At 42.3% G+C, this 27,376-nt stretch overlaps 1 protein-coding gene across 1 annotated transcript in view; it reads left to right on the forward strand.

Annotated features, from left to right (window-relative positions):
• The first annotated feature begins 2,404 nt into the window (after positions 1-2,404).
• LOC149174642 (zinc finger protein CONSTANS-LIKE 9-like) overlaps positions 2,405-27,376 on the forward strand; it is a 105,633-nt gene continuing 80,661 nt past the window's right edge. Inside the window, exon 1 of the mRNA XM_089419368.1 lies at positions 2,405-3,466. Coding sequence (XP_089275494.1) covers positions 2,897-3,466 — 570 coding nt within the window. The 5' untranslated portion in view covers positions 2,405-2,896. The remainder of the gene's footprint in view (positions 3,467-27,376) is intronic.

The raw sequence follows: 27,376 nt of genomic DNA on the forward strand, positions 1-27,376 counted from the left end.
AATTTAATTAAAATAAAAAAAAATATTTAAATTATAAAATGTATAAATTTCTAAACGAATTATAATATTATTTAATTAAAATAAAACTAAAATAATTTTACTAAATTTTCTAGTTATTATTAAAAATAATCCAATTAAAATAATAGAAAAATGTGTTCCTATTATGGATGATGGATGGTGATGATAAAAAATCCATAATTAATAAAAGAAATAATAAACTCACCAATAGAATAAAATAATAATTAATCAAGAATAAAATTATCATCTATTAAAATAAAAATAAAATAATCCAAAAATCTTAAAAAAAAAAAATTAAAATAAAATAATTCAAAAACCATAATAAATAAATTAATAAAAACTAATTAATAGAAACAAGAAAATTAAGAATTGATAAAATTTAAGTCAAATTGGGAGAAGAATGTTTGACTCCAGATTACATTTTCGACCCAAAGCATTTATACCCATTTGTCTATACGAGAAAAATGACACGGCTATATACAATTTTGAATCAACTGGTAAAAAATTATATGCTTCAACGACGTGAACATGTAAGTATATTTAAGCATATTTGCAATGCTTCCGCTGTCAGAAAGCAACATTAAATATTACATAAGATATCTCCTTCTAACCTTTTACGAGTAATTTAAGCGCACTGTCCATGTCTGATGTTCGAGATACCTTTGGGGTGTCCCTATCTGCTGTACCACGAGGTGGATAAGATGAGATAATATATTTTAATGAAGTCCATGAGACCAAGGCGTCTAAGAGACCTAAACTCCATACCAAACAAGTTTGTCTGCAAAAGAATCTTTTTGCCATGAATTTTGATTAAAAATTGGCCTTTTTGTGAAGCTTTACTTCCTCAACAGTGTTTTTGCCATGAATTTTGGTTAAAAAATTGGCCTTTTTGTGAAGCTTTGCTCAAACTGTTTACATTTAGAGGAGTGAGAGGAGTGATTATAGTGAGAACTCTGAATAAGTTGTTTATGGATGGAGTAAATTGGGGGAGGATTTGAATTTGCTTTTTATTTATGTAGTTGTCTATAATGCGACTTTTTGGAGATTCCGGTGACAGAATTCGGCTGAAGAAATTGAGGTTAAATCTTGATTTGTTGCAGTTAAAATGGTTTTTTAACTTCATATTTGGATTCAACACCCTGAAAAACCCGTGGGACGCTTTCATTGTGCAGAAAATAGCTATCAAACTTGCGATTCCAATAAATTCCTCGGATTTCGACCGGAAAAACCCGCCGAAAAAGCTTTCAAAAAGTCGCTTTATAGACAATTGCTTTATTTATTGATAAAAGTATTTGAATCTTATTTTTTATAATAGAAAAATATCGAGTACCATTAAAAACATCTTGAAGCCCTAATGATACCCAAAATCTTAAAACTTGAGAGCAATCTAGAGATTTCCATTTTTGTTTTTGTTTTTGCTAATTTACCAAAATCTTAAAAAAAAAACACATTGTTTTCTATGCAATTTACTTCATTTGTAAACTGCGCCATTATTATGACTTTGGAAATGAGCTTAGTTTTTGCGTGAAATGCAGTGGTTTCTGATAATAAAATACGTTCGTTGTACTATCCGCATACTGTGAAACTGCTGATGGCTCGTTACATCAGTTATCCGCATATAGATTTTCTTTCCACGCGATTATTATGCTTTGGAAATGAGCGAAGGCAGTGGTTTCTGAGAATAAAATACGTTCGTTGTACTATCCGCAGACTGTGAAACTGCGGATGGCTCATTAAATCAGTTATCCGCATATAGATTTTCTTTCTTTCCTCATATAGGTTTTCTTTCCGTTAAATTTTCACATGACATGCACACGAACTCAGAACCACTAATAGAATGCAAGAGAAAATATGTTGTGTGGGAATATCTTGGCACTTGCGCGCCCTTACATAAATATCTGCCAGTAGAGGCTGTTGATTCTTGACACGTGCACATAGAACATAATATAAATTCCGATGATTGTAGACTAAAGGTCGTTGACATTAAATTTATCGACACGTGTAAAAGAGGATGTCGCAGACATCAGTTGCGTACGCTGTCTATGTCGGTCGCCGATGGGCAGAAGACTGACATGCAAGCACACTCAATGAGTCAGCAGAGAAATCTCTGATGACTTCGGTCGCCGATGGGCAGAAGACTGACATGCAAGCACAGTCGATGAGTCAGCAGAGAAATATCTGAGCGGGCAGGGGAGAAATATATTATGACTTCGGTCGCCGATGGGCAGAAGACTGACATGCAAGCACAGTCGATGAGTCAGCAGAGAAATATCTTAGCGGACAGGAGAGAAATATCTGATGACTTCAACAGCTGATGATTTTGTTTTTAAAAAACGCCCATTTCACAAAACATCGATGATTTTGTTTTCAAAAAACACCCATTTCACAAAACATCGCCGTATTAGTTGGGTGCACTTTAAGTCATTTAGGGGAAACTGGCAGAAGGATATTAAAAGTAAAAAAAAACAATTTTTTTACAAATCCCTGCGGGGACAAAGAGTGTCGGAATAGACACCATGCTGTCAGCGTCTTTGGAGAATCTACTCTTTCTTCATCTCATTCTTCGGTGAAATCTCCAAAATATTTAGAATTTCATCGCAAATTCGGCCATTTCTGCTACCGAATCGGTTCCGGAGCGAGACGGTTTTGTCGTAGTCGACCTTTCCTGGTTCATATTTGGCGGAAGTTACTACATTTTTGGTTGGTTTGGTCCTAAGTAAGGTAAAGATTTGTTCTACAATCCGTCGAAACGGCTGTTTTTACCGGTAAACATAATTTTACAGTCATATCTTCTGGTAGGTCCTTCAGTGACGGATTATGGACGGCATATATGTACATAGAGGTTAGTGTCAGGGGAATTTGAGGTTTACAGGTAAAAATGGGGACAATGTGTGATTTCTGCGGCGAAATTAGGTCAACAGTGTATTGTAAAGCAGATGCTGCCTCTCTGTGTTTACCGTGCGACGGGCAGATCCATGGCGCCAATGCCCTCTCGAAACGGCATCTTCGCACCCTTCTCTGCGATGGATGCAGCGTCGAGCCCGCGGCATTCAGCTGTAATAACCACAAATTGTCCTTCTGTCATGATTGTGATAGGCAAAGCCATTCCAGCGCGCCGCAGCATAAGAGGAAGTCGATTAGTTATTACACGGGTTGCCCGTCTCCCGCAGAGCTTGCAGAGCTATGGAATTGTGAGTTGGATAGACAGGGTGGTGATGATAAACAAGGGTCCAGTGTTCCAGGTACAAGGTGGGGCAATTCAGGGAAGGAAGACGTTTCATTGGAGACTCTTTTAGCCTCCGGCATCGATGTGGGATTTGCACAGAAATTCGGTCCGTCGATGGAACCGTCTGTTTCTTCGAAAGTTGGTTTGCCTCCGTCGTCACAGCGCAATACCAATGTGAATACAAAGATCTTCGATTCAGAGGGTTCCGCAGGTACCATGAAGGTAAGCGTTTTAATTTGAGTAGTCCGTCTGCTAGTTGAAATTTGAAATAAAGAACCTATGTGTATGTTCCCTGGGGACCAAAAACAAGTCAATGGGATTCAAGTGTACCTTCAGTATTAATAGCCAAATGGGGAGTGCATAACGCATCTCTTCTCTATAAAATATCCAGAACTTCAATGGGATTCAAGTGTACCTTCAGTATTAGTAGCCAAACGGGGAGTGCATAACGCATCTCTTCTCTATAAAATATCCAGAACTTCAATGGGATTCAAGTGTACCTTCAGTATTAGTAGCCAAATGGGGAGTGCATAACGCATCTCTTCTCTATAAAATATCCAGAACTTCAATGGGATTCAAGTGTACCTTCAGTATTAGTAGCCAAATGGGGAGTGCATAACGCATCTCTTGTCTATAAAATATTCGTGATTGGACTATCTACTCTCCAAAAAATAACCAAAATAATGCAAAACCATATGTCGATATTTGTGAAAGCTTACGCTGATAGCGGGAAAAATATATTTATGCACATGTACGTTGATAAATCAATTTTAATAATATATTGTGGTTTTTATGGATGGGGCTACTAAATTTGGATTATTTTGTGGTAAGGCTCTTTGGTTTTGTTGTCACACTGCTTTATCAGTTTTCAATTGCCTAAAAGTGCTAAATAGCAGTGAAGTTGAAGCCATTTTTTGAGCCACATAAGCTATCAGAGCTTAATTAGACCCTCTCCATTGCCTAGTGCTCGGAAAGAGCTTTCCAACGGTATATGGAAGTCCAAAAATGGACTCCTGGAGCAGAAGTTAAAGCATTTTGAAGGTTACCCTTTGAAAGCCTAGTAAGCAAAAGAATAAAACACTAAGGGAGCAAGGCCAATCGCAATCGGAGGGTGGGGGCCCCAGGCACAGTGAATCTCGCAATCCCACATTATCGGCATACCGGCGAATCCATGGGTCGACACTCTAAAACCTTGCAGGGGTTGATTATGTGATACGGTGTAAAAGTTCTGGGAGGAGGCCTAAAGCCATTTACAAGGGAAATACCTGCAAAACCAAGGCGGAATGCCCTCCTTCTCTCTCCTCCACGTGGCATCGGGGATTGGCGGGGTTTCAACTTAAAAAGCCTTGCAAACCGCCGATAGTGCGATAAAGTGGTGCATCGCGAGGGGGTCGAGAAAACCAAATACAAAGGAAAAGCATGAAAATACAGGGTCGAGCAGGCTTTTTTTTCTCTCTCCACCAGGGGCCACGGGGCGGCCTTTGATTGGTCCTCAGAGCATACATGGCAGTTGATGTCATCAGTGACATGGCAGTACGAAGGACACATGGTAGTACAATGCTGACGTGGCAGTATGGGTGGACACATGTCACTCAATTTTGGTGATTTCAGGGGTCAAATGGGGCCATTTCTAGGTGACAGTGTCACCACTCACAGGGTGACACGTGGCAGTGATGACGTCACCCCTGGGTATCGGTGATCGACGATCGTGCAATGTAAAGCTCTTTATCGCCGATACTTCTCCCCAGCTACAATTGCGATAAGGAAAAGGCCCTGGATGCGATATTTCATAAGCCACATTCATAAAGTTTTTGCGTTCGGGAGATCGACCGATGCGGTGTAAGAGGCAATCAGAGGCAAATTTGAATTATAAAATAAAAGGCCCCCGCACAGCTGTTCAAAGCCTTGGCGCTTAAAAGACTAAACCCCTGGTCCCAGCCCTTGGTTATATTGAGGGATGTCACGCAAGGGGCTATAATGAAGGGAGGCTAAGGGAGAAATGAAAAATCTCTGTTTTGCCTGTTTTAAAGGTACAAAGGCCCGCGGTTGAGATATTTGGCTGTTACACTACAGCGAGGCACTGATAGTGCAGGACAGAGCTTTAAATGGGTGGATGGGTCGACACCGGTAATAGTTAATGGAGCATGGCGCAGCTGCAGAGAAGAGCCTGTTACCCACCACCAGTGGGTGACCCCTATAGGAGAACTTTATCCTAGATTTGTCTTCAGTCGACAGCGCGCAACCCCTTGTAGCCATTTGATAGCTCTGAGCTTGATGTGCTACTATTCTCTGCCCCACTGAGCCAGCCATTGTGTGCCCTCGCTCATCTGTGATGATTGTATGTTTGAAGGTGGGCATTCTAACCCCGAAGGTATGGCTTTTCATTACGTAATTGGGTGTTTATGCTTGCTTTCTTGGGCACATTTGGGCATGGATTAGTGGGGGGATTCTGCAAAAAGAAAGGACTTTGATTGTACTCTTGTTCCCTTACCTCAATTTGGGGGTTAATTTGGTATCCTAGTCTAGTGGGATCTCCTTTACTGGTTATTAGCTTTAGGAGTGACACTACATGGGAAACCTTGATTTTGGCTGCGTGGTCCTACTTCTCGATACCATATATCTCACTTCCCATTTGGGTCCACATTTGTCCACTGGGTCCACAAGGTGTTAGCCTCCCCTTTCCCTTGTCCACACCTTGGGTCGGGCCTGGAATAATGTCTCAGAGGTTGATGCAACTAAGAAGAAAGTTAGAAGCCTAATATGGCCACATACAATAGGAAATGTACCACAAAATGCAAAAGGTGGCTGGGACAATAAAATTTAGCACGTGGGCAAAACCGAAGCATGAGCTCAACACCCTCTCATTATGGCCATTGCCCTGGTTCTGAAGGCCCCTATGAGTGCCCCTGCATCATTAAGGAACTCTTGATTGTCCCAACCTCTGGTGGGCAATGAACTGCCCCACCTTAAGGGGGTAACCACTGCTACATTTTACATATCATGCTTTCTCATCCCCTTGAGCCCCGAGCAGTAAAATGAAGAAAAATCAATAAAAGGCAAAAAACATATGGAGAAGGGTGGAAAAGCAAAAGCCAGGGGTAACTCATGCATCACGATTGCTCCCTTCTATATTCATACACCTAAGGTGTGGGCTTTCTTCATCATAGCTACCGTTGTACCATGGCATGTGGCTTAGGGTCTTCCCTCTTGCCCCCACTCCATTTCATCACTATTTCACATGACACCCGCCATTTTGATGGATGTAACATGAACCTATCACTTCCATAGAGAGGTTGAAACCACCTAAATAGGGTCTTTTATTAACCTCTCTTGTTAGGGAAGGTAACACCTGTACATGTTCAAAGCCCATTTGGAAGGGCATGCCACTATGAAGTGTCCATTTTTGCCCCTGATTAGCAAGCTTATTTACTCAATTACACTAATCGATTATTGTACTAGAAGGTGAGGACGCATCAGATCTTATACACGATTACAGGTTGGTTTTCATCTTGGACTTGGCCTCCCTATACGAGATCCAAGCCCTCCAAAGGGACATAATGGCACTTGTAGGGTGAGCGTTGAAAGTCATGGGCCTCCAACCTTGTAGAGCATTGATTGCCACACCATGGGCTTCTTCAACACCACCACATTGCTTGTTCGTGCCCCAGTTATATAGAGAGTGAGGATGAACAAACAAATGAGCAAGCCAATCTCATGGAAGTTGATGTCTTCAACATTTTGCTAGGAGGATCATACACACATCCCCCCATTAGTGAGGTCATCCTTAAGGAAGAAAAGGAAGAACCCATTCTTAATGTTGATAGCTAGGGAAGGTTCAAAGGTGTCCAATATTCCCGTAAGGAAAAGGACAAAGACACCTCACCTCTTAAAGAATCACCTAAGGAAGATCCCTCACCTAAGCAAGCCCCTCCTAAAGAATCCATCCCCAAAGTTCCTCCCAAGAAGAATCCTCCAAAAGTAAATCAAAAGGAGGATCCTACTAGGAAAGAATACAGGAAGAAGGAAAAGGGGAAGGAAGTTAAACTTGACATAGACATAGGGGCTGCCATAGGAAAAATGACTATACCTGTTCCCCTAAAGGAAATTGTTAAGCTTCCCGAGCAACAACAACAACTTAAGACATCCCTTGGGATTCAAGATGAGGAAATACTTGAAGAATTGCAAAACATTCACATCTTCGATCGAAACCCAGGGCACAAACCCTTATAGCTCACTTTGGCTATCAATGATCTCTTCCAACACAATTGTATGTTGGATTCCGGTGCTTCCGCTAATATCATGCCTTTGACTATTATGAAGCAATTGGGTCTCAACATCACTCGACCATATAAAAGGGTGTGTGGTTTTAATTCCAAACCTGTGGAAGTGGAAGACATCATCAAAGATCTTAAAGTCTCTTTAGTTAGGAATCTCGATATATCCCTCCTCATGGATGTTATTGTCATTGATATACCTGATGTGTGGGGGATGTTGTTATCCCGGAAATGGGGAGCTACCGTTGGGGGACATGTTCAAATGGATTTATCATACGTAACCATTCCATAATCCGATGGCACGCCTTTTATCCTTTATAGGGAACCTGCTTATTTGCACATGTGATCAAGTCTGGACCATATTATGAGACATGCGAAAGCGAGAGACCTTCCCATAGTCTCCCTACCCAAAAAGTTTGAATCCTCAAGAGACCAATTTCCCAAGCAAGCGAGAAGTGGAAGCCTATGTAAGGTTGGGGATTTAGTCTGGACCATATTATGAGACATGCGAAAGCGAGAGACCTTCCCATAGTCTCCCTACCCAAAAAGTTTGAATCCTCAAGAGACCAATTTCCCAAGCAAGCGAGAAGTGGAAGCCTAAAAAAGAATGTAAGGTTGGGGATTTAGTCTTGGTTGATAAGGATCCCGTACCTGTCAGGATCCATGGAAGGGTTGGGGATGACTATTACTACATTGCTAAACTTAACGATGAACTTTGGCTTGAGCCGGTCAAATTAAGTTGTATCACCTCCTTGCTTGAGACTTGACATTGTATTATATGCATGGTAGGGTAGGATGCATCGCATGCTAATTTTTGCATTAGAAATAATGTCATATGATATTTCTCATCATAGATTAGCTGCACTTAGATTTAAATATGCATATATTTATAGTTCTATTGATTTAATGGCCTAACATATTCGCATGTGTGATCATGAGACGCCGTGAAAGCATGCTGCCCTGTGTTTTGTTCATCCATTGTATGTGCAGGTGACAGGTCTACGGTAATCAAGAGATTGTTGGAGTTCTCGTGACCTCCCGTTTGAGTTGTTGAGAACTCAATAGGGCAATGAATATGTTAATTCTCTTTAACTTGATAATTGTTTGTGTTACCTTTTTCCTTATTAGCTTTGTTCCTTATTATTATAATGTGAGATACATCAAACAGCTACCAAAACAATAAGAACAGTGACACAGTATATAGGCTGCAAGCCAGGGCCAAAACCCCTCCTCTTGAGGGGAAAACCCTTAAATCTCTTCTCTTCTTATAGATCCTTTAATTGACAAATACCAAGACATTGTGACTTAGACCAATACCGTCCAAGATCAAGATCAACCACCAACTTGGCCTCATGCTGCAAGAACTTCGAACTCCTATTGCAGATCCGAAATTTTGTCTACCCGACAATTGTTGCAACTGTTGTTACAACACTTGAAAAACTTCGATCTTCTTCTTAGAGCCTTCTTCTTCCCTTTGCTTGCCTTTCCCTGTGTCTTAGGGCTAGAGAGATACCCTTAGAGACCTTCGCTTGCCTTCTTTCCTCTCTTCCTTCCAAGATTGAACTAGATATGAACCCTTGCGCAAAAACCCTAGTTTCGTCTAGCACGTGAGAGAGAGAACTAGCCCAAACACTTTCGTCTTTATTCGATCTCTTCTTCGTCCTTCTTCTTCGACTTCTTCTTCGTCCTCTTCTTCGCATGAAATGAGAGATGAGTGAGTGCTTCTTTGGAGGATGAGTTCCTCTCTTTATATAGGCCTCTTCAAGGGATAAACGTGGCTCTTCAATTAGGCCGACTTGACAGCTTCTAGGCCGACTTGATCTTGGAGGGTATTTTGACACTTTAAACACAAAATAATTTTTCTTTACAAGATACAATGTGCCCATTGTGGTCTTCAATATATGACAATGAATCTTAGACCTAGGACAAACCCTAGAAGCACTCAATGGGTGCTTGACCTATAAAATAAAAGAACTTAAGCATGAAACCCATGCTCCAATAATAATAATAATTTCTTTTCATTTTATAATTTACAAGAATACATTTCATACTTATGAAGACCGAACTTAGTTACATATTTTTCAACACGAGTAGCTTCGCTCACTTCTTCGAGAGATCACGTCCCAGTTGGAACCAGATGTTACCCACCATTTTATGGGTAATATCCGTAGGGGAATTTTTTTCTCCAAGATGATCCTCAGTTGGCAGCGAGCAACCCCTTGCAGCCATCAGCTAGCTCATTGTGCCATTTCTCCGCCACCTGAGCCAACCATGTGGTCCCTCGCCCATCTGCCATGATCATATGTTTGAAGGCGGGCCTCCCAAAGCTAAAGGTATGCCTTGTCATTTTGAAATTGAGTTTTGTAGTTTGCTTATCATGGACACTTCTGGGCACGGATTAATGGGGGATTCAGTGGAAAGAATGGGCTAGGTCTGTGCTTCTGTCCCCTAGACCCCTTTTAGAACTTAACCTTGGATTCTAGTCCCTTGGGATCTCTTTTACTGACCACTTGGTTTCAAGGATGGCATTTTAGGGGAAACCTCGATTGTGGTTGCGTGGTCCCGCTCCCTTATCCGCTCATATTACCCCCTTTCCATTCATTATTACCCCATCCATCATTCCTCCATCGGGTCCACATTCCTCCATCAGGTCCACATAGGGTCAGCTCACCCCTTCCCCTTGCCCACACCTTCGGTCATGCCCTAGAATGAAGCCTGGAGGTTGATGTAGCTAAAAGGAAAGTTAAAAGCATATATGGCCACATTCAACAGGAAAAGTACCACAAATGTGAAAGATGGCCGGGACAAAACATTTAGCACGTGGGCAAAAGCCATTACATGAAGCTCTACCCTATCATCATGGCCATCACCCTGGTTCCAACAGGTTCAATGAACCTCCCTCAGCATATAGAAACCCATGATTGTCCCAACCCCTGGTGGGCGAAGAGTCGCCCCACCTTAAAAGGGGGAATGCACTGCCATATTTTATACATCATGCTCTAACTTCTCGAGCCCCGAGCAGTTAATCAAAGAAAATAGTAAAAAGGCAAAAGGCATATAAAGGGTGGAAAAATCAAGGCCGGGGCACCTCATGTACCACGATTTCTCCCTCCTACACATTATAAACCCAAGTGTGGGCTTCCCTCTTATTAGCTACCCTTGTACCCCAGCATGTGACCCAGGGCTGCCCCTTCTCATCCCCTACTCCATTCACTTATTTGTTCCATGCCACCACCTTTTGAAGGATGTACTTTGACTATATTACCCCCTTTAGAAGTAGAGACCACCTAAAAGGATACCTGGTTAACCCCATTAGGAGTTAAGGAGACATTGGCACATCCCGAAGCCCATTATAGAAGGGCAGGCCATTATGAAGTTCACACCTGTGGTCCATGATTAGGTAAGCTCATTTACTCGGTTTTTCTAATGACTTGTTGTACTGGAAGCCTAGGGGATGCATTAGATCTTATGTAGGATTGCAGATGGTTTCCATTTGGGGTTTGGTCTCCCTACACGGGGTCCTAATTCTCTAGAGGGCTACAGTGGCACATACAGGGTCTGCGTTGAGATCCATGGGCCTCCACAACAACAGATTGCACTTCATGGATCCCCACAACCATTCTAAGATTGCTCATGGTTCACTTATTGGACGAGGAGGATGCACTTGATCCATCATGCCCAACTGCCCTAGATGTACACCATACACTTGGTAGATGATCCATGACTTCTACGATGATGTGGCATCTCTTACATTATCATCCTAGCCCTTGGGGGAAACCTACAAGCATCTTCGATTTGTTTGGGGACCCATGAGGACACTTGTGTGCCCCCACAGTCATTTGGAGCACCACTGGTTATTACAAGGGGCCAACCCCTTGCCCACTGCTTTTGAGGGTCATATTCTTCATTGTGGCAGCCATGTACCTCATTAGGCCTCTTAGAGGGCCCTACAACATGCATAGATTATTATTTGTCCTCTTGGGACACTTACTTTTTCATTTGTGAGCTAGTTTGGTGGGCTTGTCACCAAAAGGTTGTATTATTAGCACATTATTTTATTTTTGGGGCTTATGTAGGCCAAGGAGGCTAATTCAAACTCCTTAGATGTGTATAAATACAAGTGAGGTGAGATCATTTCTCATCATCAGTCTGGAGAATTTCACACTTTTTGCTGGAGGATGAATTGGAGCATTTATGGATGAATTTTGATGTATGATTATTGGTTTATATTCTCTTGGAGCTTCGTTATTGTCATTTGTGAATGGTTGGATATACTTTACTGCATTGTAAGTACGAAATTGTTGATGCTATTTTTGTTACTTTGTCATATATGTTGGATGGGATTTTCGTTGTTTTAAGGCTAATTGCTACATGCAAATTGTTGCTTAATATTGTGGGATTGTCTCTATCGTAACGTTCTCTCCATGCATTGGCCCTTGTAGTATAATTGAAATCCCCTAGAGGTAAAATTTGACCTTGACAAGCCATTCCTATAATACCCCCAATTAAATTAATTTTGCTAAGATGAATTTCTATTTTGCAATTGGGTGTTGGGAAATATTTTGGCATGTAAACTTAGGAAAAGTGGGTGGAGGGAGTCCCCACTTAATTTTTGGGGAGATGGAGGCCACCAACATTAGAGAAAATGAAAGATTAAATTGATAGTGGAATATGGGGCCCACATAAAGTACACACTTGGGGAAGAAATAATTTGAATTCCTTGAGGCAAATCGAATTGGTGGAGGGACCCACAAGGAATGCATGGCCAACAATTATAAAAGGAAGGAATGAGGGAGCAATAGGGGTCTTTTGTCTATTTGAAAATTGAATTTGCCTTAGTTGTTCAGCTGAGCCAATATTGTGTTGTTTAGCACAAGAGCTTCCCAAGGAGAGAAGCTCAACCTTTCTTCGATGGACTTCGAGTGCCACCCTAGGAAGGCTTTCCTTCATCACTGAGACTGGAAGAGGCATCAACTACAGGTCCCACACATTTCTGGAGTAGAGCACGCAGTCTGGGAGCCACCACTGCATAGAGGGAGGATTCACTAGTTGTTTGTGGAGCTGGGTTGTTGGGGAATTGACTGAAGAAGCTACAGGAGTGTTCTTTGATCATTTTCATGAGTGTGGAGGGCAGCTACAACCAAGAGGACCAACCTACATGCAACTCTCACTTTATCATACACAGGATTGCATCATCTCCTCCATGACTGTGCAGTCATTGGAGTGAGACTCTTTTGGGGCAGCATCATCGGGGGAGTTTGGAGTTGTCTTGCTGGGAAATCATTGGGAGGGCAATTTGAGGAGGATTGCTAGAGTTTGGAGAGAAGAGATTGACAGGAGTAGCCACAGTAATAGAATCCGAATTTGGTGGAGGGCCAAGTTGTGAAGGGTCAAATTTCGAAAGTTGGAACTAAGGGAAACTCTTTCTAGGTTTTTCTGGGTTTCGGGCAAGGAGTACTCTTCTAATTCTATAGAGTTTTCTGGGCACCATAGAGTGGGGAAATCAGGGGGTGAAGTCAAGCAGCAGTGCAGTTTTCTGGAGGTGTTGATTATTGCAGCCGAAGCTGGGTTGTTGGGGAATTGACCAAAGAGGCTACAGGGGTGTTCTTTGATCATTTTCATGAGTGTGGAGGGCAACTACAACCAAGAGGACCAACCTACACGCAACTCTCACTTTATCATACATAGGATTGCATCATCTCCTCCATGACTGTGCAGTCATTGGAGTGAGACTCTTTTGGGGCAGCATCATCGAGGGAGTTTGGAGCTGGGGTGTTGGGAAATCATTGGGAGGGCAATTTGAGGAGGATTGCTAGAGTTTGGAGAGAAGAGATTGACAGGAGTAGCCACAGTAATAGAATTCGAATTTGGTGGAGGGCCAAGCTGTGAAGGGTCAAATTTCGAAAGTTGGAACTAAGGGAAACCCTTTCTAGGTTTTGGGCAAGGAGTACTCTTCTAATTTATAGAATTTTCGGGGCACCATAGAGTGGGAAAATCAGGGGGCGAAGTTAGGCAACAATGCAGTTTTGGAGCAACAGCACAATTTTCTGGAGGTGTTGATTATTGCAGCCATTTGGCTTTCTTGTACTCATCACCTGGTGCTTGTAGCTTGCCTTGTGCAAGCCCAGGTGCAATTTCTCCAACTAATTTGTACCACAACATATATTATTAATAAAATTTGGCTAGTTTGGGGATTTGCAGAAATTTATGGTTTATGTGCATGCATTTCTGAAATTTTTTGTGTTATTTATTTGTGCATGTCTTTATTATCATTGTAAACCTTCTATTAGGAATATATTAGAGCATGATCTTGGCCAGTTGTGGAGTATCCAGCAAGATCATGGAAGATTTGGGCATGTATGCACTGTGATGGGTGAACTATAGACAAACCCATGGCTCAAGGGAGAGTGAGTATCATTGAGGGAAAAATGACCCTCACCCACTTTGATGGTTCAGCTAGGAGTTCTGTCAGAAAATGGGTACAAGAATTGGACACATATTTCTAGCTAAACCCCATGAGGGAGGTAGACGCTATTAGACATGCCACTTTGCACTTGGATGGAGATGCTATGGAATGGTGGTACCGAGGGCTGATCCCTTTGGGTCATGTACGTATCACATCCTACAAAGAGTTCACACAGAGGCTCGTGGAGAGATTTGACCGAAAGGACACCAGACCCCCTCAAAGGGAGTGGATAGGATGAGGAAAGCTAGAGGATGAGACCAGGAGGCATTTCTACTGGTGGAGATCGGGCTTTAGATGTCAGAAGCTCAAGGAGGAGGTTGAGCAGGAGGACACGCAGGATGGTGAGGGGCACATCGATATACCCGGTGTGGTGTAGGAGTCACCATTGTTGGAGGCCTCTTTGGTAGCTCCAGCTGACACCTCGGTTGAGGGAGTAGAGCATACACTCAGAGGGCCATCTATTGATGAGATGCCAACAGTTGATGAGGTACCCAGTGCTATGACCCAGTTTCTAGATGATGGCTGCCCACAACAGGTTGATGAGGTGCCTGGAGGCACACTTGTCATTGAGGAGGTACTAGAAGAGATGGAGGGGTCCAGAGCGGTGACCGATTTTACAGAGGATAGTCGCCCTCCACAGTTTCATCAGTTCCAGGCTAGCCTTCTAGCATTGAGAAAGAAGGCCACGATAGTGCGAGAGGCCATTCTATAGTAGAACAAGGAGTTGGAGGGCATGAGAGCGATTTGTGCCGAGTCGATAGGGAAACTAATTCACATTGGGGAACGGTTGGGTTCCCTAATGGTTTAGTTGGAGTGCACATTGGAGCGATGGGGCAACCCTACTCAGAGATTACAGGCTTGTAGCACTAGCAGGCTACTACTACACATTGGAGAGGGAGAGGCAGAGCCACCTCGACATATTTTATTTGTTGACAAGGATGGTGAGATGAGGCGACATGAGTTGCGTAGGGTGCATCCTTGGAAGGATGGAGGGTTAGTTCCATGTACGAGAGTTTATGCTCTCAATCCTTCCCTTGGGGTTGGATGGCGAGAGATATTGAGTTGGTATTTGGTGGAGCTGGCTAGGAGGTTAGATGCATCCATGGCCACAACTCAATGGAGGCTATGGATTACCAGAGGAGCTTGAGGGCCACACTGTTGTTGGGATCTAGGTGGGATTCTCCATCACATCCATCACATCGTGGAGTTAGTAGGTCATGGTAGCAGCTACGTGATGGACTCAGTGGTTGGGTGCACACACCTTTTCATATCCCCTTCAGATTTCCTGACAACACTAGTGACAGGATGGATTGGCAGAGGAGCGGGCAGATTTCATGAGTTGTCATGGCATGTTGGGTTCACACGGAATTGTAGGATGGTTAGACTACTTTGGTAGGAGTTGCTAGGAGGAGGTGGCATCGTTAGGCCATCGGACAAGGCATCATATGGAGACAATGCTTTCTCATTGATGTATTGGGCACTAGAGCTTAAGGTTCGACATGGTAGCGTTAGTCTCGATTGCATGTGAGGAGTTGAGCCACATAGGTGTAACTGGGTAGATGAGGAGGTGTAGATCACATCGTGGTGGGTGTACTAGCAGAGTGGTAGATGCATGGGCACATATGGGATGGCCTATGGTACATGGGGGCATGGCACTTTGCGTTGATATCCAGTGGTGCATGAAGTTGTGCCACGGAGTTCGAGGCTATGTAGTGGAGTGTTGGGGTGTGTATTTGTGTGCAGTAGAGCATGATGATGCACAATGGTTTATTGAGGTGTTTTCGCTAGAGAGATCTCTTGATGAGGGCATCAGGCTAAGTCACATGACACCAGGACACGAGACACGGAGGACACGTAAATACGAGTATTCAATACGAAACGCAGTGACCTAGAAATAGGACATGAGGGACACGTTTTATATATATTTAATAAAATATATATATATATATATATATATATATATACGGAAATATAGTTTTTGATCCATATTAAATTGCAGGCTGCAACTTATCTAATCAAATTAAAATATAATTACTTCAAAGTTCATAGTTCATTTTAAAAAAATAAATAGAATCAGAATTTACTATTTAGAAATTAGAATGTGATATGCCTGGTCTTGATTCTTGAATATTCAATGTTCATTGAGGAAGATTTGATGAATCTGGGAGAACTGGGAAGATGACTGCCACCTTCAATGCCACTTTTATAGCCCTAATCTGAAATCTGATGATACACAAGTACACAAGTAGAAATTTGTTTTACTCGAATTATAGGTGAGAAAGTCAAGAAGCTTGCATTTTATGATATTATAATCATACATTACTCGCAAAATAAAATTACCATAGAAGTTCCCAGATCTTAAAAGATGACAAGATGGGCAACTACTTGAATTCACACTTCATACACGCTGTAAGCATTAGGAAAGAATTCTTCTTCTATCCATTCTAAGATGTATTTTGTTTTACGACCGAGCAATTACAAAGTTATAATTACAGACCACATTTATGAATTGCCCATCTCAAAGAATAGTCTGATAGACTGACACAAGTTTTCGAAGCACATTTCTTTAAGGCTTAAATGTATTTTAGTGATAGCACATTCAATCCATTAGAAATAATAATCATTCACATTCACCAAAAAATAGAGAAATAATTGAACCACCTAGAGTGATATCAAGCTACCTAAAAGAAAACTTGCGTGAGAGCCAGCATCGCTTCTAAAGCAACTAACACAATTTCTGTAAGCAAACACGTCACGATGAATATACAGCGACGGACCACGGTTTACCTGAACGCTGCAACCTGCCAAGTTGCCAAACCTCACACACGCTGCGACCAAATAGCTCCACGAGTCCACGAAGATGACTCGGTCCACACTTGGCTCCACACGACGAATATATAGCGACGAAGAGCGACGGCTGAGGAAAACAGCGGAGGAAAATAGGAAAAGAACCCCGAAAAAATAATTGCGTGGGCTTTAAACTAGTGATTTCGTGGGGTACGTATTCAACTGGAGAAAAAACGTTAGGGCAACGTATTCTAGACACCGAATACTCGTTTTCCAGGAGTTGGACATGCCTAAAACGTCCGAATACGTTTTATGTTTTATAGGACACGATAAAAAACGTTTTCGACATGTTTTAGTGCCGTTTTCGTGTCCGACACATTAAATACGGGACACGGGACCTTGGAGGACGTGTCCTGTGACTTAGGCATCAGGAAATCCATTGGGTTTGGCACACTCAAATTTGGAGAGCGAGTTGATCATAGGGTCGACCGTGAGCTTCCCTTTATCACTCACCAGCATTGCACACTGATGTCGGGGACTTTGATACCGTTCCTTGATGCTCTCATTGTGAGCAACAAAACCCAGGAGGTTCATTTGAGACAGTTGGATGGGGCACGGTGCATCAGGAGAGAGGCTTTCCAACTGTGGCATATGGGCAAGGCGTGGGTTGGTGGATGCAGGCTTGGGGGTAGTCCAATCTTCTGTAGAGGTAACACTTGCACTGCACTTGAGCCCACACTCAGGGAGAGGCATGACCCCCTTTGGGTGAGACATTCCGAGGTGTCTCAGGAGCATCCACAACAGTTTGTGGACCTTACATGCAGGCGGATGTTTAGACTCCAGGCAGTGTTGGGGAGCGCTTTCAGGAGGCAAGATGATAGATCCCACTGTGTGGTATGGTTGGCGCAGGGCAGGTTCGTATGCACCAGATTGGTTCGTGATGTAAGGAGGCCATATATCGATTGCATGCAGGGGCTTGAGATGTGGTACGGGTTGGCGCCAACAGCTGTCAGGACTATGCCGCAGCCATTCTGGTTGTGGGATCCAGGGATTTGGCTGGTTGATTGGACACTTTGTTTCATGATGAGCGGGAGTAGGACAGAGGATGACCCAACTCCCACTTGGTTTGACATGCGAGGGAGCGTTGAGGCCTTTGTCGCATGGCAAGACTGGTTTTCCTTGTTGCTGCTACAAATCAGAGTGAGTGTTGGATGGGTAGGTCGTGACATCGTGGGGATTCTTGGGCCAGATGCATTGGGACTCCATAGATATTTTTCCATCAGGTCCCAGGAGAGGGGGATACAGCTTGTGCGTGACGGGCAAACCGTCATGATCAGAGTGGCACAACGACATCATGGTGGCACCCCTTTTGGACTAGCTTGGGATTTTGGCCTAGCAGGGCTTAGCAGTTCAACTACCCGTGGAGGTGAGTGGGTTTCTATAGGGGAAGGTCATCCATATCTTCCATTGGGTTTTAGTGACTTGTTGGTGGTGTGGCGGACTTCACTAGTGTGGCAGGGTGATCAGCAGGAGGAGATCAGGGGAAGCGCAGGCAGGCCCATCCCACAAGGATTGGATTGCATCTTCAGGGGTCTACTCCTGAAGTGCACGAGAGAGACTATTCGGTAGAGCAGTTTCACGAGATGATCAAGATTTTATACTACCATGATGCTCTACTTAGTGGCAGTATGCAGGGGACATCTGGTGCCTATGCTGAGTTGGACAGCAAGTGGAGCAAGGGATGCCTCATGCTGATTAGGATGGCTTGGGATCCTGGCAAGATGAGTTAGAGATCAGGGATGGCTGAGTGGTACATTTGGGACCCCGGTATTGTGTGCAGAGACTATTGGGGTTAGTCGATCGAGAGGGTGCTTGTTTAGGCATTGCTTGAGGACAAGCAATTTTTGGTGGGGAGGACTGTAATGTCCCCAATTAAATTAATTTTGCTAAGATGAATTTCTATTTTGCAATTGGGTGTTGGGAAATATTTTGGCATGTAAACTTAGGAAAAGTGGGTGGAGGGAGTCCCCACTTAATTTTTGGGGAGATGGAGGCCACCAACATTAGAGAAAATGAAAGATTAAATTGATAATGGAATATGGGGCCCACATAAAGTACACACTTGGGGAAGAAAGAATTCGAATTCCTTGAGGCAAATCGAATTGCTGGAGGGACCCACAAGGGATGCGTGGCCAACAATTATAAAAGGAAGGAATGAGGGAGAAATAGGGGTCTTTTGTCTATTTGAAAATTGAATTTGCCTTAGCTGTTTAGTTGAGCCAATATTGCGCTGTTTAGCACAAGAGCTTCCCAAGGAGAGAAGCTCAACCTTTCTTCAGTGGACTTCGAGTGCCACCCTAGGAAGGCTTTCCTTCATCACTGAGATTGGAAGATGCATCCACTACAGGTCCCACACATTTCTGGAGTAGAGCACGCAGTCTGAGAGCCACCACTGCATAAAGGGAGGATTCATTGGTTGTTTGTGGATCATACACAGGACTGCATCATCTCCTCCATGATTATGTTGTCATTGGAGTAAGACTCTTTTGGGGCAGCATCATGCAGGGAAGTTTGGAGTTGGGGTGCTAGGAAACCATTGGGAGTGCAATTTGAGGAGGATTGCTAGAGTTTGGAGTGAAGAGATTGACAGGAGTAGCCACAGTAACAGAATCCGAATTTGGAGGGCCAAGCTGTGAAGAGTCAAATTACGAAAGTTGGAACTAAGGGAAACCCTATCTGGGTTTTTTTGGGTTTTGGGCAAGGAGTACACTCCTAATTCTATAGAATTTTCTGGGCACTCTAAAGTGGGAAAATTAGGGGGCGAAGTCAGGTAGCAGTGTAGTTTTTTGGGGGTGTTGATTATTGCAACGGTTTGGCTTTCTCGTACTCATCTCCTGGTGCTTGTAGCTTGCCTTGTGCAAGCCCAGGTGCAATTTCTCCAACTAATTTGTACCACAACAGATATTATTAATAAAATTTGGCCAGTTTGGGGATTTGCAGAAATTTCTGGTTTATGTGTATGCATTTATGAAATTTTCTGTGTTATTTATTTGTGCATGTCTTTGTTATCATTGTAAACCGTATACTAGGAATATTACAATTCCTCTTGTGCATTCGAAGTATTAAAGCTGCAAGATTGCTTTCACTTGACCTAGAGGGTTTGTGAAGTAATTTTGTGGCCTCCTTCACTGGAAAACAAGAAATCTTACACATAATCAACATAGACTCCATTCTCCCAAGTACGAAGGTACTGATCTACCAGGGTGGTCACCAAAACTCATACTCTTTCACCTTTTCCCAAGTCTAGCCACATTGGGGTGCCTAGGGCATCAATTTTCTGACAATTTAGCCACTGAAAAAATTCGATGTCCTAGGCCTCTCTTCTAGCCCTCCTCCAGATTTGAAGACATTTCGATGGTGGAGTTGGGAGAAAGGCCAAGACCTAGATCTGGGACCAAAACTTGCCCTGCCATCCCTAAGGCTAGCACTTCCCAGGGTCAAAACAACATCATTGAGTCAAATACATTCTTTGATCTTTGCCACCTTGTTGAAAATCATTGATTATTTCATACTTCCCTCATACCCTAGACCGGGTCGACTTGGCCCCGTGTGGTCCCAGAACTATTCTTCAAGAACCATCTGGGATACCAACTTTAACAAGGATTTAGGGTGCGGGAAATTCCTTTAAAAGTCTATTCTCATCCACCTAACCCCAAAACCCTCCTCCTTTCCTTAGAAGCACATAACCCCTTGCTTAGAAAGCAAGCAAGCCCATTCTTCAAAACCTTCTCGGAAAGGGTTTGGGTCACTCATATCCATTGACTTGTTACACATTAGTAACTCCATGCATATCAGGTCTCCTCCCATCGGTGAAAGTCCGTAAATAGAAGGGAGCATTAGCTGAGGTGACAGTGGGCTAAGACTCCATTTGTTGCCCTTGGCTTAGCATTTTCCCTTTAGGGGTGCCCCTTAGGTCCCCTGCTAGTTTGAGTGGTAACACTAAGCATGGGTGATCATAAGACACCACAAAAACATGCTGCTCTGTGTGCTTGGTCTTTGATGTGTGTAGGTAATAGGTCTACAGTAACCAAGAGATTGCTAGTGTTCTCATGACCTCCCATTTGAGTAGCTTCGCACACTTTTCCAAGAGCTCATGTCCCAGTTGGAGCTAGATGTTACCCACCACCTGTGGGTAGTGTATATGGGGGAAATTTTTTCTCCTAGATGATCCTCAGCTGGCAGCGAACAACCCTTTACACCCCCTAGATAACTCAATGTGCCATTTTCTCTGCCACCTGAGCCAGCCATGTGGTCCCTCGCCCATCTGTTATGAATGCCTCTTTGAAGGTGGGCCTTCCGACCCCAAAGGTGCGGCTTTTCATTGGTATAATTGAGTAATTTTCCTTGTCTTGGGCACTTTTGGCCATGAGTTGGTGGGGGGATTTGGCGGAAAGAGTGGGTTAGGTTTTTATTCTTGTCTCCATTGGTTGATTTCATGGTTACCCTTGTATCCTAGCCCCGTGGGATCTCCTTCACTGGCCATTATCTTTAGGGTTGGGGTTACATGGGAAATTCTGATTTTGGTTGTGTGGCCCCACTTCCAGACACCACCTACATTACTCCCTTTCCACTCATTTGAGCCCCATTCATCTCTTTTCCCATCTGGGTCCACATGTGTCCACTGGGTCCACACAGGGTTAGCCTCCCCCTCCCCTTGTCCACACCTTGGGTCGGGCCTGGAACGATGCCCCAGAGGTTGATGTAGCTAGAAAGAAAATAAAAAGCATAATTTGGCCACTCTCAACAGGAAATGTACCACAAAATGCAAAAGATGGTCGGGACATACAAATTTAGCACGTGGGAAAAACCCAAGCATGAGCTCTACCCCTTATGTATGGCCGTCACCCATGGTTCATATGGGCCCTAGATGAGCCCCCTCCATCATTAAGGAATCCATGATTGTCCCAACCCCTGGTGGGCAATGAACTGCCTCACCTTAAGGGGGTATCCACTACTACATGTTACACAAAGGCTAGGGTAACTCATGTACCACAATTTGCTCCCTCCTACACTCATATACCCAGGTGTGGGCTTCCCTTATTATAGCTACCCTTTCACCTTGACATGCGGTCTGGATGATTCCCTTGATCCCCACTCCATTCCCTTATTATATCATTTGCCACCTACCTCTTAAAGGATGTGCCATGGACATAACGCCCCCTTTAGAGCTTGAAACCACCTAATAGGGTCCTTGGTTAACCCCTTATTGAGCTTGGAGACACTTGTACATGCCAAAGCCCACGATGGAAGGGCATGCCACCATGAAGTGCCACATTGATCCTATGATTTGTAAGCATTATTAGTTGCTTATTCTAATGATTTTTTGTATTGGAGGGCAAGGGGATGCATTGGATCTTATGCAGGATTGCAGGTGGGTCTTCATTTGGGGCTTGGTCTCTCTATACAGGGTCCTAGCCCTCAAGATGGCCATATTGGCTCTTGTAGGGTGAGTGTTGAGAGCCATGGGCATCAACCATACCAAATATTACTTCATGGATTCCCAGCAGCGTTCATTGATTGCTCGTGTTCCACCTTTTGGATGACGATGATGCACCTGGTCCACCATGCCCAGTCGGCTTCACAGTTGCACCATACACTTGGCAGATGTTCTAGGATGCCTCCCGCTGCATAGGGAGGGCTTATGTCATTACTCCAGCCCTTACAGATAGCCTATAGGCATATTTGATCCATTTGGAGACCCACGAGGATGACCTTGTGCCCCCACGCTCACTTGGGAGCATCACATGTTCTTGATTGAAAAACTAAGTTGCACAGGTACTGCTCCCTACCCTTGGAGATCACGTACCTCAAGCTCCGGCGCTCCTGGGAGCTTGGGAGTTGGTACGAAACACTCCAAAAACACTTGGAGCTTTGTCGGGTACGAAGGAGCTTTTCTGGAGCGTTGTTGGGAATGAACGAACGTTTCCGGTACTGGTATTGAGTGGGAACACTGATCTAGAGCATGTGGCAGCTCCGATCCAACGAAGAGCTTCTAGAAGCTCCTAGCTGGATCAGAGCTCCCACACGCTCCAGATCAGTGAGTACCCGACATAAAGACAAAACCCCATGAAAAACTAGTGCGAAATATTTGGTGGCAGGAATATGGTCGCAAAAATTCATTCTCTGCGTCAATTTCCCTATATAATCAGTATCCCTCTCCAGAGTAAATCAAACCATCTGTTCGAATTTCTTAGGAGTTTCGTTCTTCTTTCAACTTTGTGTTTTGTTGCAGTTCACTGTTTCAGCCTTCAGGCTTTCAGCTTTCGGTCTCTGTTCCTCATCGTCGGTGAGGGACGCTGTGTTTACTGGCAATTTGGTAAGAGAAAGAGTCTGTTTACTGGAAGTTTGGCTCAATAAAACACTGCAGCCTGCCACTGTTCAAGTAAAGAAGCAGGATTTTCGTTACTTTGCTGTCATTTTCCAATGAGAAATAATGCTTATTTCAATTTATGACTTATACACAAGAAAATACAAATAATTCCGTTCCTTTTAAAGTTTACTGTTCAGTGTTTTATGCATGTGCTGCCTTTCGACCTTTATGCAGTAATTTGTGGATATCTGCAACTCTTAGTAACTAGTTTCTGGAGTTTGGTATCGCACACGACAAAACATAATGACAATATTTTAGAGTAATGATGTTTAAGATTTGTATCTTGTGGCTTTTCTTGACGCTTGACTAAAACATCTTCATAGGTAGGCCATTCTATGGTACTTAATAGCTTATCCTCATTGCTAGACTATGAACCAGAGACTGAATTGGATATCTTATTTGATATTTCCTGCAATTTTTCGAATATGTCTGTTTTGATCAACTGGTTGACAGTAATATTAAATTACTTAGTCCGCGTTCCTCTAGACATTCGTTGGGTGAATAGAAGTCAAATATTGTCATTATGAATTGAGTCGACCTGAGAATCCGCATTGGATTTTAATTTTGAGGTAAAAAAGCGAGCTGAGCCATGCACAGGCACAGGGGTTTCAAACTGATTGATTTGAATTGCTATCATGTTATGTCAATTGCATTGACACTTTATGACGTCACAAGCTTGGTGGGTCACACAGTAATGGAGTACTTCGCAATCAAAGAATTCACAGTTTCAATGGCGAATTTTATATTTTTAACTGGCTAGTGACAGGCGAGATGTTTCCTTTTTTTTTTGCAATCTATCTGTGAGTTTAACATGTGCTAAACATAATTTAACTTGACACCATTAGCATCGACATTTTGTTAATTTTGAAATGAATATGAATGTTCAGTTTCAAATTTGACTTTGGTGGTTGATTCTAGGGATAAATTAGACACGTCCTCTTATGTAGAATTCTCAGTTACCAGTTGATTTACTGGTGGTAACAATTGTCCTTGTGTACAATCAGACTCGCACTTAATTTTGAAAACAGTCACTGATTATGAGATGAGTTCATTTGTTCCAGAGTTCCAGTGGTTTAAACTTTAAAGTTTTAGTTTTGGATTTATTAAATTATATTTAGTTTTAACTTTTAATAATGTGATTGATTTCTTTTTTCCCATTTAAAGTTTTATATTATGAGAGGACTTATGATCATTATTCATTTCTCATCATGTTACACCTCTACCTTATATTATGTGAGGACTTACGATCAACTGAATCATTTAAGTGCATTCAATATAACGTTTTCCTTGCCTATTTATCCCAGTATTGACTCTGAGTAAAGCAATAGCATGTGAGTATTTATATTTAATAAAAACTAGTAATATGGGTTTGATTTACAGAAGTAATTTACTCTGATTATGAGTTCCATCTCTGAAATAAAAGTTAAATCAAGAAATTCTGAAATTTCTATGATCTATCTCGCAATGCAGTGGTTATTTTCGAGACATTTGTTTTGCTACCAACTCAAAGATTAGATTTTACTCTTATGTAGCAAAACTTCACTGACATTCTGATTTTAAATTTTTATTAAGTTATTATGGTGTTCCTTTCTACAATTTTCCACTCTTTTAATGCCAATAACTTTTCACTGTTCAGTAAATGTGTAGTTTTTTTTTTAAAATAGAAGTTATGTAACTAAATTTTAGCTAAAAATAATTCGGACAATTGTCTTGTTTTATGCAAATTAAATATTTACTATTAGTATTTTGATTCTCTGTCATATATGTACATTTTAAAATGATAAAATCTAGTTCTCTGTTCTACTTCTAATTTTTTTTGTATTTTGATGTAAATTTTCAATATTGATACCTTGGATAGAGGATTGGGCGGTGAATGTGGTGACACCAACTATAGGATGAGGCCCCCACTACCTCCACAATCCCCACAAGTTCAAGAACATAATGCAGAGAGTCAGAGACAACAATAGGTACCCACAAACAATCAAACAACATTTCCAAAAGGCCCTTAATGAAGTTCATGAAAAAGACAACACAGAACAAGGCAAAAAATAGTGGGGGTTGTGAGGAATGGAAATGCACCTTGTGTGATCATGTCTTTAAGGGTAGCTATACAAAAGTATGACATCATCTTTTGAACATACTTGGGTTAGGAGTGGAGGCTTGCACATGCAACCTTGAACAAACAATGGAGATGACTAAGCTTCACATGAAAGTCAATGGAAGCAATGAATGCAATAGTAGCATTGTATCTCCTAATAAGAGAGGTAGATATGAAGATTCATCCCAATGTATGAATGAACAAAGTCACATCCAAATTGAGACTAATCAAGGGGGTTCTAGTTCTAGGAGGACTAATGTAAGTGAATCCATTCAAAAGATGTACAATGTCATGCATAGGGATGCAGATTTTTTTATGGCAAATGGAATTTCAATTAATGTCACTCGTTCACCATACTATAAAAAATTGGTGAGAAAAATCGTAGCTGCAGGGACATGATATGCACCTCCATGATACAACAAAATGAGGACTTCATTGTTAGATAGAGGGGTGACAAGAATGCATGGACTTATGGAGGACCTGAACAATCTTGGGTTCAGTCAGGTTGTTCAATTGTCATGGATGGTTGGACAGATATTCAACAAAGACCTTTGTTGAATGTTATTGTCACATCACCAGCAGGACCTTATTTTTTAAAGGAAATTGATTGTAGTGGAAAAAAAAGGATGCTACTTTCATGTTTGAAATGTTGAAGGATCCAATTGATGAGGTTGGTCCTTCAAATGTGGTACATGTCATCATAGATGCAGCACCTGTTTGTAGAGTAGCGGGATTGATGATCCAAAGTCGATATAGGCATATTTTTTGGACTCCTTGTTGTGGACATGCCCTTAACAATCTCTTAAAAGACATTGGTATAATACATTGGATTGCAAAAATCATTTCAAATGCAAGGGAGACACAAATGTTCATCTGCAACCACCATTTTTCCTTGGCAATTTACAAGATGTATTCAAAGAAGCATTTTTTAAAACCTGTAGAAACAAGATATGCTACATACTTTATTTAGCTTGAGCGCATGGTTGAGGTCTATGCACCTTTACAAGCCACTGTTGTTTCTTCAAAGTGGAATGCATGGACTGAGTCGAAGTCACCTCAAGCAAAGAAGATAAGAGAAATGCTTCTTAATGAGGATTAGTGGGCTGATTGTAGATATGTTGTTTCTTTTACAACTCCAATAGTGGAGTTGATCAGGTATGCTAATTCAGATTCTCCTGCTCTTGGAGAAATATATGAATGTATTGATACCATGGTGGGCAAGGTAAAACACATCATTCGCCAAAGAAACCCTTCTTTGGAGTTTTTCCATGAAATCCACAAGCTGATAGAGAAAAGATGGATTAAACTCAATACCTCCCTTCACATGGCTGCATATGCCCTTAATCCGAAGTGGTATATGGAAAGACCAAATAGAATTCTTCCTATTGATGATGAAGAAGTAAAACACGGGTTTCTTGATGCTATAGCTAAGATGTACACTGTTGATGAACCAAGTGTGATATGGGAGAAATTTATTGATTTTGGTACATTAAGCCCTCCTGCATTCAGCCAAGATGTAAAGAGGGACATCAAGCATTATGCTCAAAAGAAACCCCTTGGATGGTGGAGAATGTATGGGGGCCAAGTCCCAGAGCTCCAAAAGCTTGCTTCACGTTTGCTATCTCAGGTTGCTAGTTCCTCAACTGCTGAAAGGAATTGGTCCACTTATAGTTTCATACACTCTGTTAAGAGGAATAGACTTACCTCTAAGAGAGCAGAGAAACTTGTTTATGTGCATAGTAGTCTTCGACTTTGTTCAAGGAAGCTACCTGAATATTTAGAAGGACCTGTTGCATGATGGGATGTGAATGCTGAAGATGCTGCCCAAATTGATGATGATGATGACAATCCTTTACCAAATGCAGGATTGGTTGGCATACCTTTAGATGACATTGTTGCATCTGATGATGATGATGATTATGTTGATTCAGTACCTAGTGAGGCTCAAGCTTATATGGATCTCCTTGATGCTGAAGATCGTACTCTATGATCATCTTAAGCTTTGTATTTTTGTTGCTATATTTTGGCTCTTGGGCATTTTGAATTATGTACTACTTTAGGCTTTTTCCTTTTTTTC

The sequence above is a fragment of the Pinus tabuliformis genome, chromosome 4_1 (genome assembly GCF_031772625.1).
Source record: "Pinus tabuliformis cultivar Carrire ecotype Pingquan chromosome 4_1, CPIR1, whole genome shotgun sequence".
NCBI classification, from domain to species: Eukaryota; Viridiplantae; Streptophyta; class Pinopsida; order Pinales; family Pinaceae; genus Pinus; species Pinus tabuliformis.